The 15,516-nt window shown below is 30.0% G+C and overlaps 1 protein-coding gene across 2 annotated transcripts; it reads left to right on the top strand.

Annotated features, from left to right (window-relative positions):
• The first annotated feature begins 12,949 nt into the window (after positions 1–12,949).
• Positions 12,950–15,021, top strand: LOC115707253 (putative pectinesterase 63). Of its 2 annotated transcripts, XM_030635150.2 has the most exons (4): positions 12,950–13,525; positions 14,080–14,286; positions 14,393–14,643; positions 14,733–15,021. In XM_030635150.2, the coding sequence occupies exons 1-4, from the start codon at positions 13,037–13,039 to the stop codon at positions 14,896–14,898; spliced, it is 1,113 nt and encodes a 370-aa protein (XP_030491010.2). In that variant the 5' UTR covers positions 12,950–13,036; the 3' UTR covers positions 14,899–15,021. The 2 variants fall into 2 exon arrangements, with proteins under 2 accessions (XP_030491010.2, XP_060961782.1); XM_061105799.1 differs by having other exon boundaries at positions 12,953–13,525; positions 14,393–15,021.
• The last annotated feature ends 495 nt before the right edge of the window (positions 15,022–15,516 follow it).

Genomic DNA, 15,516 nt, shown 5'->3' with positions numbered 1-15,516 from the left:
TGAAAAATTGAAGAAAATAGGAAAAATTCGAAACTGTACGGACAGTTCTGCGATCGCAAAACTATCAAGACATTTCCGATTTTGTCAAATCTTCAAAAAATCATAACTAATTCAAATAAAATCCAAATTGAGTTCTGTAAAAGGCTAACTTGCTTAATTTTTTCCATACTATCCAATAAAAATAATTCCAGAAACGAAATAACAATTATTTTTCACGAAAATTTCACAATCATCAATCAATCATCAAATAACACTCAATACAACATGATACCATCCAAAGAACATACAAACAATCGTTTTAAAGTCCAAATTTCTTGCAAGTAAATCAATTACCATGGCTCTGAGGCCAGTTGTTGGAAATTATTTTACCAGGATCTTAGATCTACTCACAAGTATGTTTATTAACATCCTAAATATGAACTTTCTAAAACGATGAAATAAACACATATAAAGTTTAAGAAACCTTACATTGGGTGCAGCGGAATATAATGACTCCTTCCGTTCAGATATCTAGCCCTTGATTCATTTCTGTAGCAGAGCATTATCAATATCTGAACCTGGATCTCTTTCTCTAAATCTTTGATGCTGAAGCTCCTTTGCTGATGATCTTTCTTCACGATCTTCCTCACTATGATTGAGGTATCACTTGATGTGTGTGGGCACTACTCAAATCACTAAGGATTTCGAAATTCTAAGGAAGAAGAGAGAGTGGTCAGCTAAAGATAGGGAGAGAGAAGGCTCGGTTTTTTCTGAATAGAAAAAGTCAGAAGAAAAGTGTAATTTTCCTGAAGCCTTCACTATCTATTTATAGCATTCCTACTAGGGTTAGATTTGAATTATATGGCATTAAAATAATGAAAAAATCAGTTTAAATTTCCTACAAAAGTGGCTGGCCCTAAACTTAGTGGATTGGGCCTTGCTTTATGCAATTTTGCAATTTTAACACCTTTTGTATCTGATTTTCTCAAAAATGCCAATTTCCTAATTCAACCATTTAAATGCCAATTCTAACTATTTAATAACTATAAATAATTATTAAATAATATTGTCATTTATCATATTTATTAATTGAACCATACAAAGTATCATAATTAACAAATATGCCCCTATAAACTCTTTCTTTACAATTTCGCCCTTACTTAGTGAAAAATTCACAAATAGACATAGTCTAATTTGAGAATTATAATTGATTAATCAAAACCAATTACATGAGTCTTACAAGCAATATTATCTCAACTAGTGGGGGGACCATGGGTCTATATAACCGAGCTTCCAATAAGTAGATCAAGAATTTAACACTAAAATTCACTAACTTATTAATTCTTCGTTGAATCCACGCATAGAACTTAGAATTGCACTCTCAGTATATAGAATGCTCTATATGTTCCACCATATAGACACATCATTAGTTATCCATTGTTATAATCCTAATTTGATCAATGATCCTCTATATGAATGATCTACACTGTAAAGGGATTAAATTACCGTTACACCCTACAATGTATTTATTCCTTAAAACACTTGACCCCGTATAAATGATATTTCAGCTAATGTGAAATGAGTACTCCACCATTTATGTTCGTTTGGTCAAGCTCGAAGGAGATCATCCTTTGCTTACTATTCGCCAGATAGAAGCTATAGATTCCATGTTTATGATAGCGCTCCCACTCAATTGCACTACCGTGTTCCCAAAATGTACGTATCACCCTGACCTAAAAGTAGGCTTAACTAACAAATCAAAGAACACGAATAGCCTTTCAAGATTGAGCCTAATCATATCTGGATTAAGATCATTTGATCTAGGATCAACTAGGCGATATTGACTTGAATAGATTTTACGGTAAGTTTAATTAAATCTAAGTCAAAGTTCAATATCGGTCCCTTCCGATGCATACTCCATGCATCCAACCTGAGTTTTACTTTAACCAATGTTCTGGAAAGAACATAGTATTTCTCCAAATACAAGTAAACTCTTGTTGTAGATTATCATATCAGTAAAACCCTGTGTCTGATAAATCTAGGAAACTTTATTCACATAGTCATGTTTACTTTCCAATGTGTTGACGGCACAATAAATAGGATCAAGTATGTGAAAAGGGTTTCAGATGAATTTATACATTATGTACATATAATCATGAAATAAATCATGTGAACCATGCAACATTAAATGTTATTTCTGATCTATATTAATAAACAAATCTGATTATATTGAAATGAGTTTTATTTAGGGCATAAAACCCAACACCCCTATTTATACAAATACAAGAGTGAGATATTAAGAAACTAAGAAAAAGGGAAACTAAGGAAAAGAGGAATGTTGATTACAATTCATAGTAATAAATAAAAGATTTGGACATTCACATAATTATTAATATTTATAACAAATAATTCTTTTTTTTTCTTTTACTAATAACTCACTACAATATTAATTTGGATTTAATGATAATAAACAAAGTAAATAAGGATAATTTTGTAATTTAATGTAGGAAGCCCAAAACTACATTCTCTCTTTTATATAGTTATAGATTATTAATGATATTATTATTTTATAACTTCTTTGTATATATATTATATTTTATTCAAAAAATATTATAATACTAAAAAATGTATTTTTTGGGTGTGAATTTTAGTATTGTGGTTAAAATAAAAAGAATTATAGTAACATATTAGTCTAATTTTTTTATAGTCTTGTACGTTATAGTTATTTAAGACATCCTGTAAAATTTTAAAAATATTTAATATGTCGAAAACAAGGTTAAAATTGTCTCTTACACTCGTGACTCTTTTATTTGGAAGGGTGCATGGTAGAAGTACCTTTAAAAAATTAATATAATAATAAGAAATAATTTTTTTAGTATAATTTGTAGTGTTGTAGTTAGAGTAGAAATAGTTTTTGACACTATGGTGATAGTGTGACACCAAATTTAGTGTATAGGTTGGAGATGCTCTAAGCTTTTAAAAAAAGTATTATAGTTACATTGGGTGGTGAGCTCAATCACACACTCTCTCTCGCGGTTGTTAAAGTGGATTTCTCATGCTCGGTTGAGTAGTCATCACTAAACAAAAAAAAATACTTTTAGTGAGAATCTTTTAGTCACAACATCAATATTTTGTAACTAAATGTGATTTTAATCACAACAAAAATTTACTTGTGACTAAAACATAATATTTACATACAAGTTGTCACTAATTTAGTTTTAGTCACAACAAGTATTGTAACTAAAAATACATTTTTTTATAACTCAGGAAATTGTATTGCACATGACCAATTTTGTACAACCTAGAGGCACCTCAACTAGAGGCCCTAAGAAACATATCATCACTATTTACATCTTTTGATCTTCAAAGTATAGTTATTATTACTACCCATATATTTACAATGATTGCACCCACTCTTTGTCTTCATGGTTGATTTTCTTAGGCTGGAACATTGTAATTCGTAGTTTTAGACTCTCTTTTGTCTCCCCAACTAATAATCTGCTCAGTAATAGCTGCTCTTCCTTCCAAATTCTAGCATTTCTGGCTTTCTAAATGTTGTAAACCATTGAAGCACAAGCTGCAGCCAGAATTTGCTTTTTAAGGTTACTGGTTCTGAATTTGCCAATCCACCTGATCAGCTAAGAGAAGCAGTTACTCCTTGCTTTCCAATTCAGCCAATCATTGATCCTTTGGAGATACTCCTCTGAGTATTTACATTTAAAAAACAGGTGCTTTGCCGATTCCTTCTCTTCTTGACAGAGACAGCATTTCTCTTCAATTTGGATTCCAAATTTCACCAGTCTATCCTTTGTCTTCACCCTGCTATGCATAGCCATCCATAGGATAAAATAGTGTTTAGGTGCATTTAATCGAGCCCAAACCTCCTTACTCCAATGCAGCTTGTTCAGTGAGGGAGTGAGGTGTTAGAGATTTTATAACAATGGAAGAAAATTAAGATTTATTACAACTCTATTGTAAAATAATACAAGGACTAAAATAAGAGATTGATTAAATATATGTTACAATACATATATATACACTATATATTATATATATATATGAAAGGTAGAAGAGAAGATTACAACACATGCAATATAAAATATGTATATATATAATAAGAGAATAATATATATATAAACACTCACTCACAACCTTGAGTGTAGATTAGTGGGGATCACCATGACTTGAACAAGGTATTACACCTTTGTCCAAAAGCTTATTTCCCCCTATCTCTAAGCACTAAGGGAACTCTCTAGGAAATAGTTTTGGGAATTATCAAGCCTTAGGGTTTTCTAGCAAAGTGCTTTCTTGATAGAAAACTTCATCTCAATGAGCACATTAGACTCCTTTATATAGTGTTTAGATGATCACTCTTAGGATTCAAAATACCACCTCATTTCTCTCCCATAAATGAGTATTACATTTTGTAACAACTATATCATCATAATTTTAAAATCCTTAAACCAAATTGTGTAACAACCCTTTTATTACACTAATAATGTGTGATCAACACAAGAGTTACAAATGACAACAAATTGTAACTCCTCTCCAAGTTACTATGTAGGTTACAAAAGTGTAGGTTAAATTATAGGTTACACATTTATTTACCATACACTTAATATATATTATTCACATAATATTATATATTACCACATTTTAATCTACATATTATTATATTAAAAATAATATAACAATCCCCCACTAGATTAAAATGTGTGACACACTTGTAACACACTTGTAACATTTATTTAATCAATCAAAATATTATATCAAAATATAACATTCCCCCACTTTGATTGAATAAATACACACTTTTAAAGAAGTCTTGCTTAGGTGCATTAGGTAAAATGTCTTTCGACTTGAATTTTACCTTAGTGTAGTTACCACAAAGTTTGATGAAATTTTGGTTGCCGTAGCATTGAACCACTATTTCTTTAGTACAAACCGGTGATAACACACACACCCTCGCTAATGCTCACTTGAGACCGCGTGTCTCGCTCTTGCACCGTTAATGGCCATGTGCAAAATTCCAATTCATAGACTCTCTAGAGAATACTCCCGATTCTCATAAGAGGCGGCACCACCTCTAGTCCATATAGGTGGAGTTTTAGTGTCTCACCACTCGTTAGACACTTCTTAAGCTTAAGTGAGTTTTCTTAAGCTTAATCTCCATTAAAAAACCTTTTGGTTTTAACCCTCAATTTTACAACATGTACTCATCCATAGATGGGACAATTGAGTACCACATTCACTCTATTGACTTGTTATTACCTATTGAACTTAAGACTAGATTTTTACTAGTGTTAAGATAGGTTACCATCAATGAGCAAAACGCTAAGGGAGTTTAGGTCCCATCCCTCGAAAATTCATGCTTTAATCTTGTACGGAGATTAAGCGATTTGTTATAACCTCTCACTATTGATTCCATGTAAATCATGCATGCCAAAATATAGTGTTCACTTTGTGACCACTTTTCTCCTTAAGTACTTAAGCTTTGAAAATTTAATCATAAAAGATTAATTTTCACACAACTCAAATTCTCAATAATTTTGATACCAAGCATATCAAAAATACACTAATTTAGACACCAAATATGTCTAACCTTTCTCATATTGGAGTATGCACCCCCACATTTTCACATTTTATTATCAAGATAATATCTTGATTTTAAAATATAGAAGACTACTTTGTCTCTATAATTTTTTTTTTTTTTTAAAAAAAAAAATTTTCCTTCTTGAAATTATTTTTACCAAAACTTTGACACTAAATATGTCAATATTTTCACTTATGCACATAGCCAAACTTGATTTAGAATTTGAATTCAAAATCAAATAAATTAATCAATAATGTCTCAACACATTTTGATTAAATTTGTGGCTCACCCCCACATTTTTACCATAAAGTGTATATAAAATATCACTTTTGTGTATTTTTCTCTTCAAATGACTCTTTAAGGCCACTTTAAAAATACCATTTGACATTTTTAGTTTTCTCAACAAAACTAAAATATCAAACTCACATTACTACTCATAAAATAATGTGATTATTTTTACTCATAATTTTAAGGTTATCTCCTTATTGAGATTAGCCCAAAATTATACCAAAGTTAACAAAATTCTCATCAATTTTGTTCACCACTTTGATTATTTAAGATTCAAAATTGCTTCTCCAATTTTGTTATCTTTTCACAACTTTTTTTTTTTTTGAATCAACATTGACTCACTTTATTTTTGAGTCTAAAATTGTTTTTCCAATTTATGACTCATTTCACAAGTTTGGATCCCCTTTTAATCTATTGTTCTTGCTAAGACAAGACAATTCTCATAAGTGTAACTCTCATAGTCCACTTTTCCTTATCTCATAATATGAGATGATTATCTCTTATAATCCAATAAAAGATGTAACTTCTCAAAATCCATCTTTTATTATCTCATAAAGTGAGATGTTCACCACCAAATTGAATAAGAATTCAAATCTATTCTTTATTCACAAATTAGATGATAATAATTTTCACATCAATAGTAATAAACACTATTATATTACTATCAACATTATTATCATACTATATAACTCATACATTAATATAATATGTATGTTACTAATCAACATCTTATATGTAACATACACATAAGATCAATATTAAATTTATAATATATATGTTACATATCTCATATATATAACATATATACTATAATATACATATATATATCATACACACACATATACATTAATTACACAACTATATATGTTACATACCTCACACATATATAACATATATATACACATTAATATACATGATATATATTATATACACATATATAACATATATTATGTATGCATGTCTCATATAAATACATAGAAAATAGGTATTTCTACATATTTAATCTCACAATATATATATTATGTCATATCTCATCATATATGTAATACACATAACTCATATACATGTTATATATTATATATCTCATATATATATACACATACAAACATGTAATAAATTCAAATATCATATTATATATCACTATATATTATATAATATAAACTCATAATCACATATATGTCACATATATATAACTCATATATATATATTATTACTATCATATAAAATAGTAAATCACATAATATACACCACCATGCTCACCCATGAATGGTTTTCACATAAAATCTCTTATCCTTATATTCTCAAAATCTTGATTTATCACCTCTTCCATTGAAAAGGGATAAGCTTTTGATTGTTAGAGATTTTATAACAATGGAAGAAAATTAAGATTTATTACAACTCTATTGTAAAATAATACAAGGACTAAAATAAGAGATTGATTAAATATATGTTACAATACATATATATACACTATATATTATATATATATATGAAAGGTAGAAGAGAAGATTACAACACATGCAATATAAAATATGTATATATATAATAAGAGAATAATATATATATAAACACTCACTCACAACCTTGAGTGTAGATTAGTGGGGATCACCATGACTTGAACAAGGTATTACACCTTTGTCCAAAAGCTTATTTCCCCCTATCTCTAAGCACTAAGGGAACTCTCTAGGAAATAGTTTTGGGAATTATCAAGCCTTAGGGTTTTCTAGCAAAGTGCTTTCTTGATAGAAAACTTCATCTCAATGAGCACATTAGACTCCTTTATATAGTGTTTAGATGATCACTCTTAGGATTCAAAATACCACCTCATTTCTCTCCCATAAATGAGTATTACATTTTGTAACAACTATATCATCATAATTTTAAAATCCTTAAACCAAATTGTGTAACAACCCTTTTATTACACTAATAATGTGTGATCAACACAAGAGTTACAAATGACAACAAATTGTAACTCCTCTCCAAGTTACTATGTAGGTTACAAAAGTGTAGGTTAAATTATAGGTTACACATTTATTTACCATACACTTAATATATATTATTCACATAATATTATATATTACCACATTTTAATCTACATATTATTATATTAAAAATAATATAACATGAGGAATTTATAGCCTACTGCTATAGAATATTTTTGTACAGCAAATTCATTTTCATCAGTCAAGCTCCTTACTTGGTCATTTAAAGCCACTAGCTTCTTCCAATACCAGCTGGCATGAATGGAAGCAATAAATTATTTTAGTAAGAATCTCACACTCCTTGCCAGAAATTCTCTTTGCATTGATCAGGATCCCCAAGTATGTTAAAGGCAGGTCTTGTTTTGAAAAACCAGAGAGCTGCAACAACTGGTTTACATCAGTATTCTGCATATTGCTGCAACAAATTGTAGTTTTATTAGGATTAGGTTGCTGCCCTGAAGTTATAGAGAACAGCTTCAAAGCTTGGAACACATACAGAACACTCTTTAAATCCCCCTTGCAAAATAAAAGAACATCATCTTGTTAGGTTACTTTTAGTATTAATTTTAGATTAAGTTTATTATATTTTTAATTGAGTTTTAACTGTGTTTGGAGCATTTTTACGCTTGTTATTTTTTATTTTTTCAGATTTAAAATAAAAGAAGATTAGAAAAATATCAGAGAAAAAAGATGGGAAAAAAGATAAAAATATCTCATAAAAAGATGATTTTTAAAATAGAGAAAATTGTGCAAGAAAATAAAGCTGAAACTTCAAGTCTGAATTCGACTATCTTCGGATTAGATTTTGGAAAAAGTCAAAACATAAAAGTTCTAGATCTCTCTTTTATCTTTCTGGAACATCTTTAATCGTCCAATTCCGAGCAATGTCGAAAGAGTTATGGCCAAAATACTATCAGTCAACGCAGTAGAAAAATCACTGTCGAACTCCAACACGGGTCGCGGCCCAGCTTTAGCATGCCGCAGCCCGCCCCCCTAAACAACAGAAAAATCATATTTTTTTTTGTCTCACGTGGGTTTTGGTGGTTTCCTAATTCGAATAGGCATTTAACATGTGCATTTTTCTATCTTTTTAGTCCCTGAAAGCCTATATAAAGGGTGAACTGGAGTTGATTTCAGTCAAGCAATTTCAGAGAGAAATAAACAGAGAATACATATGCAAATTGGAGAGATCAACAATAATTTTGGAGGCATTCTTCAGAGCATTTTCAACATTCTTTTATTCTCTATCTTCTTCTCTTTCTTAAAGTTAATATGTGTGATTTTACTTCCATGAACATGTATGTAGCTAAACACTTGATTAGGGTTAGATGGATGTTGTTTGATATTGCTTTAAAATTTTAATATGATTTATTTTCTCCTAATTTCTATGTAGTCTATTTCATTCGTGCTTAATTACTTTTAATTGCATGGCCATCAATTAACTGTTTTATGATTTCGATGCGAGATCTGAGAAGTGAGTGTCGATTATGCTATAGCGAATAGAACTGAATTTCGATATAGGACGAGAGTATCTGTATGGTTTAGATAGCTTATAGGATTTCTGTGTTTAATGCCTGTTGCATGTTAAATTTATCACGAGAGTAGAAAATTTACATATAATTGAGGTTTATATATCTAAGAATACTATAAATTACCTTAGTAAACCTGCTATTGCATAGAAATTAATAATAGGAAAGTAATAATATTAGGCCATAACCAATAGAAACAATTGAAATCGAAGCTCTAGTTTTTATTAACTGTTAATTTTCTTTAATTATTTGCTTCTTCCTAGTTTTCTTATTTTAAATTTTTTTCTTAATTTTTATTTAACCAAATAGAAGTAAAAGTTTAATTTTAACGTACTTAACTACAATCCTTGTGGGATCGACCTCACTCTTGGTGAGTTTACTACTTGTTACGATACGTGCACTTGCGTGTGCAAAATATCACAACACATCTGCAAAAGCAAGATGATTCAATTTAAGTTCAGCACATCTATCATGAAAACAGAAGTCTTCCTTGTCCCCAACTTTCCCCATCAGTCTTGACAAATATTATGTTCCATTTACAAAGAGTAATGGAGATATAGGGTCCCCTTGCCTTAAGCCTCTCTTAGATTCAAAGAAACCATGTAAAGTTCCATTGAACATAAGAGAAAACCTAGGTGTTGTGATGCATTGCATAATCAATTTAACAAATTGGACAAGAAATTGTAGCCCATATAGTATTTTTTCTATAAATTCTCATTCAACTATGTCATAGGCCTTTTGGATATCCAATTTGATCAAACACCCTAGTTTGTTGGATTTCCTACCATAATGTCTTACCAGATTTTGGCAAATCATGATGTTGTGCCCTATAAAGCTACCTTTAATAAAACCTCCTTGTAAGTTAGAGATAATATTAGGTAACACTAATTTGATTCTAGCACTCAAAAGCTTAGTTGTAATTTTGTAAATAACATTGCAACAAGTAATTAGTCTAAAATCTTTGACTGTGTTAGGACATTTTACCTTTAGAACAAGGGTGATCTTGAGTTGATTTCTTGAGGATCTTGCCAAAACCCAACTCCTTGCTCAAAGCCACAACCAATTCCAATGTGCTCCACAACCAAATTGTTAATTTTCCATTTATGCTACAAAGTTCATGAATTTTTCTTATCAAAAATATGTATTTTTCATCTTCAATATCATGTATTTTTTTATTGTTAAAGTAATTTTTCACTTAGTTCTTTATTATGCAAAAGTATAATACTATTTGATTAAATTTCTTTCATTAAATTGTTTATATTTAATTTTTAGAATATAAGTGTTATATTTTGCCTACACATAGTTTCTTAAATTTTGTGTAGTTTCATTAAATTGTAACACATTTAATACTTAGAAATTATATCTTATTTAAGTGAAGAAAAATTTTACCTTTTTGAAAATAACTTGTGCTTAAATAGAAAATATAATTTGATTTATTTTAACTACATATGAACTTGGGAATCAGTATACTTATAAATACTATTGAAGTTGCATTTTGTGGAATCTAATCTCTTAATAATCTTATTTTACACATCTTATTTAAAAATTATTTTTCATACTCACTCATTTTTAATCTTAAATCTTTTTATTAATTGTCTTTTATATTTCGAAATCAAAATCTCATCAAATATTTGGAACTAGGTTAGAATATTCTTGCTTTATTTGAAAAAGTTTATTTTGATGTTAGTCAACTCCTATGGGTTCAACCTCGTACTTACATAAATATTATATTCTGAAATGATTCGTGCACTTGCGAGTATAAGTATTCAAACATTCACTTTTGGGTACAAACACAAACTCACTGCTCACGCAGGCACTCTTATGCAAAATTCAAAACCATGTACGGAAGTGTTATAGGTGATCTACACAATACCTAACAATGACAAGGCTTGATATAGCCTTTGCAAGAGAGTGCTAAGGTATCTTGCTGGCACTTTGGATGCTGGTCTCTTCTTCAAACCAGCCAAAGTATTTGATCTACAAGGTTTTGCTGGTGCAGACTGGGTTGGGTGTCATGATGACAAGAGATCAACATCTGGTTATTGCATCTTTCTGGGAGGAAATTTAATCAGTCGGTGTTCTAAAAAGCAAATTATTATTGCCTGATCAAGTACCGAGTCAGAGTATCGAGCTTTGACCCTGACAACCTCTAAACTCATCTGGATTCAATCTATTCTCACTGAATTAAGCATAATCACCTCTCATTATCCAATCTTGTGGTGTGAAAAATCTTGGTGTAGGCTCATTAGCCTCTAATCCAGTCTTTCGCTCGCACAAAGCATGTTGAAGTTGACATTCATTCTGTCCAAGACAGAATCCTTACTCAACAACTGATGTTTGATATGTTGCCTCTGAATATTAATACAAATCTTTTAACAAAGCCACTTCCAACTACCACTTATGACAAGTTAACACTTGGTCTAGAGTCTAGACTAGTGTTACTTGAGGGGGGATCTTAGACTAACTGAATTAGAGTGTTAATTAAAGTTAGTTAAATGATTAGTTAGAATTTTGTTAATTGGTCTGTTAGTCTATTATAAATTATTGTTGACCTGTTATTGTAATTAATTGGCATATAAATAGATTGGCTAAGCCGAACGTGCAAGGTTGAGCTTCATTTCCACCATTAACCTTCTTCATCATTTTATTTCTCTCAGTTGACTTTTCTCTTTCTATTTTTCTAATAGAACTTTAAAATTCAGAGTTCTCACACAATATTTAATCCACGCAAGTGTAAATTTTAAAATTTTTTAATCTAATTCAATTTGCACAAGTGCAAATATTCGCACTTTGTAAATTGGATAAAACCGATTTGATTGGATTAAGTATTTTATAGGAAAATTTACATGGTATACTAATTTTTGTTATTTTTTTACAAAAATACTGTCAGGCGGTATTTTTTACTATTTTACTGTATTTTTTTATAAGTTTCATACTGCAGTATACTGTGTTAAGTTTTCACTGGTGTTTTACTGGTATTTTTTAGTTGTTCTACTGTTATTTTGAGTTGTTCTGCTTTGTGTTTTACTGGTGTTTTATAAAAACACAATGTTTTTGAAAAAATTTCCGTGTGACAGTATTTTTGTAAAAATTAACTCAAATTCCAGTATTTTTGTAAATTTCTCTATTTTATAAGCACCCCTATATAACTTGGGCCTTTTATTAAGGTGTTGTACTCGTAAGTTATGAATTCAGTGAATATTTGTTTATAAAGATATAATATTATAATTTTATATTGGCAAAATACCCAAATAATAGATATGAAGAAAATGATCATATATAAAAAAAATAAAGAAATATAGACATATTTGTAATGAGATCGATCACACAAACAAATCCCTTTTAAGTATAATTGTTTGTAATAGTTAGGTACAAAAAACTAATTTGATTATCACATCTCTTCCTTCAAAGAAGAAAAATAATAATAAAAATAATATATGGAGCTCCGAAAAAGATTAACAGTACACACACTATCTATAGCATTTGTTTTCCTTGTGCTGAAAATTAAAACCTAAAATTACTCATCACCACAACTATGAATCCATACGTACCATTATATATACAACAAATTAAGGCTCTATTATTTCATCAATATCATCTCCAAAGAAAAGCTTCATCGAAGAGTATCATCACATCAATAAAAATCAAAGCCATAATTGCCAATTATGGCTTTGAAGGTGATGTTTTTCATTGGAGGACTAGTCTTGGCTTTACAGGTGATCGGAACCTGTGGCAGCCCGAGCATCATTCCGGCAGATTCATCAAAGCTGGACAGTTGGATTGATCACAACATGAGAGCCCACGAGCAAGGGAAGAACGATCACGCCCTCGACAAGGTATTGGCCGATGCTGAGAAAGCCTCTAAAGTTATTAAGGTAAGGAAAGACGGGTCAGGAGATTTTAAGACTATTACTGACGCCGTTAAAAGTATTCCATCTGGTAACAAAGGGAGGGTTATAGTGTGGATTGGTCCTGGGGTTTATCATGAGCATATAACTGTGGACAGGACTAAACCCTTCGTCACCTTTTATGGAGATGCAGCTAAAGTCCCCGTAATTACCTTTGACGGCACCGCCGCTAAATTTGGAACCTGGAACAGCGCCACCGTAGCCATTGAGTCTAATTACTTTGTTGCTGCTAATATTCAATTCGTGGTATGTATGCATATATTTATGATTTTATATCTTCTTTTATATTTTTATATTTTCTATTTTAAAATACATCATCAAAACTCTATTTTTTTTTTAATTTATAACACGTTTTTAAAATTCATTATCAATATCTTATTAATTTTTTAAAAAATTTATTATATTTTTATTCATTTCAAATGTATAATATTAATATATAAATATATCTCCGTACAAAAATAATTATTAAAATTTAAAATAATTAATAAAATATGTTTAAATTAATAAATAATTTTTTATAAATATAATTTTAAAGAACTTTTAAAATATCTGTTGTAGCGAGTTTTTAGTAGGTTTTTAAATTTTTTTAAAGTTTCTTTCTTTTAGAGAAAAGGTTCTGAGTGCTTAATAATTTTTGACATCATTTATTACATTAAAATGACACTTGAAAACTGTTTCACACCTCTTTAAGATGTCCTTAATTAGCATTTCTCTTTCAAAAAATTAGGGAATTAATATCATTAGGTCCACACTTGCTTCTATATATATATTCTAATTAAGGGTATGTATTGTATGTATAGAATTCATCTCCAATGCCAAAGGGTAATAAAAGTGGGGAACAAGCAGTGGCATTGAGAATATCAGGTGACAAGGCAGCTTTCCACAACTGTAAATTTGTAAGCTATCAAGATACCTTGTGTGATGATAAAGGTAGACATGTATTCAAAGATTGCTACATTGAAGGCTCTGTAGACTTTATCTTCGGCAATGGACAATCCCTATACTTGGTATTTACACATTAATTAATAATATCTCTTCATATATATACACATGGCTATTATTTAATTACATTATAAATTGATTATATGTGTTTTTATTAATTATTACATATAGAGCACAACCATAAGATCGGTTGCCAAGAACACAGGAGTTATCACAGCCCAAGGAAGGGACAGTGTAACTGAAGACAGTGGATTCACCTTTGTTCATTGCAAAATCATAGCCGATGGTGACACTTACTTGGGTCGAGCTTGGAGGGAGATGCCTCGAGTCATATTTGCCTACACTGATATGGGCAACCATATCAATGGTAATGGCTGGTCCAACGCCATGGGAGCACCTACCAAAGCTTCAGGAAACAACAAGTGCGTATACTCTATATATACACATATTATTTTGTGGTTTTTATTATTAATTAATTCCATATATACTGATTGCTTCTTTGTAAATGCAGTTCTGTGTTTTACGGAGAGTACAAGTGCACTGGACCGGGAGCTAACACCTCTGGACGTGCCAAGTATTCAAAGAAATTGACTGATGAAGAAATCAAACCTTTTATGAGCATGACTTTCATCCAAGGCAACAAGTGGTTTATGGAGCCTCCTCACCTTAAACGTTGAATTTAATCCTGTAATCATGAAATTAAGGGGTTATAATTGATGCAACTTTCTCTTCTCTGCTTACAATTTGTATACAATTGATATTTGATCACTATATACTAATGTGCAATTAACTCATCAAAATCAAATTTTCTACTTTTTTTGCCATTCATATTTATTGATATATCAAACATTTGATTATGATCAACGAGATATAATAATGATATATTCAAGGGATATATTTTGATGGATCTAAATATAAATTTAATGGCCTCAAAAAATGCTTAACAAGATTATTAAGTTAACGTACGAAATTTCCCATAAAAATTGAAATATATCTATCATAAAAAAGAACTTTAAATTTAAGCATATGCATGCATCATCACATTGTCTCTGAAGTATTGAAAATAAACTGAATTATATAGAAATTTTTTTTACAATTCATGAGAAATATCATATATTTTATATAATATAGTACAATGCTAATAGTGGACACGTATTTAGAGTTGCCTCTATTCAATGAAATTGCGGTTGCACAATCGAACTCTATTAACAAGCAGAACAAAAGAAGCCTGCACCGAAGTCATTAGACCTGTAATTGTTCTATATTTAGCACAAAAATAAGTTTGTAGTAAATTT

The sequence above is a fragment of the Cannabis sativa genome, chromosome 1 (assembly GCF_029168945.1).
Source record: "Cannabis sativa cultivar Pink pepper isolate KNU-18-1 chromosome 1, ASM2916894v1, whole genome shotgun sequence".
Classification (NCBI taxonomy): domain Eukaryota; kingdom Viridiplantae; phylum Streptophyta; class Magnoliopsida; order Rosales; family Cannabaceae; genus Cannabis; species Cannabis sativa.
Note: the sequence above shows the minus strand (reverse complement) of the source record. Positions and strands in the feature narration are given on the sequence as shown.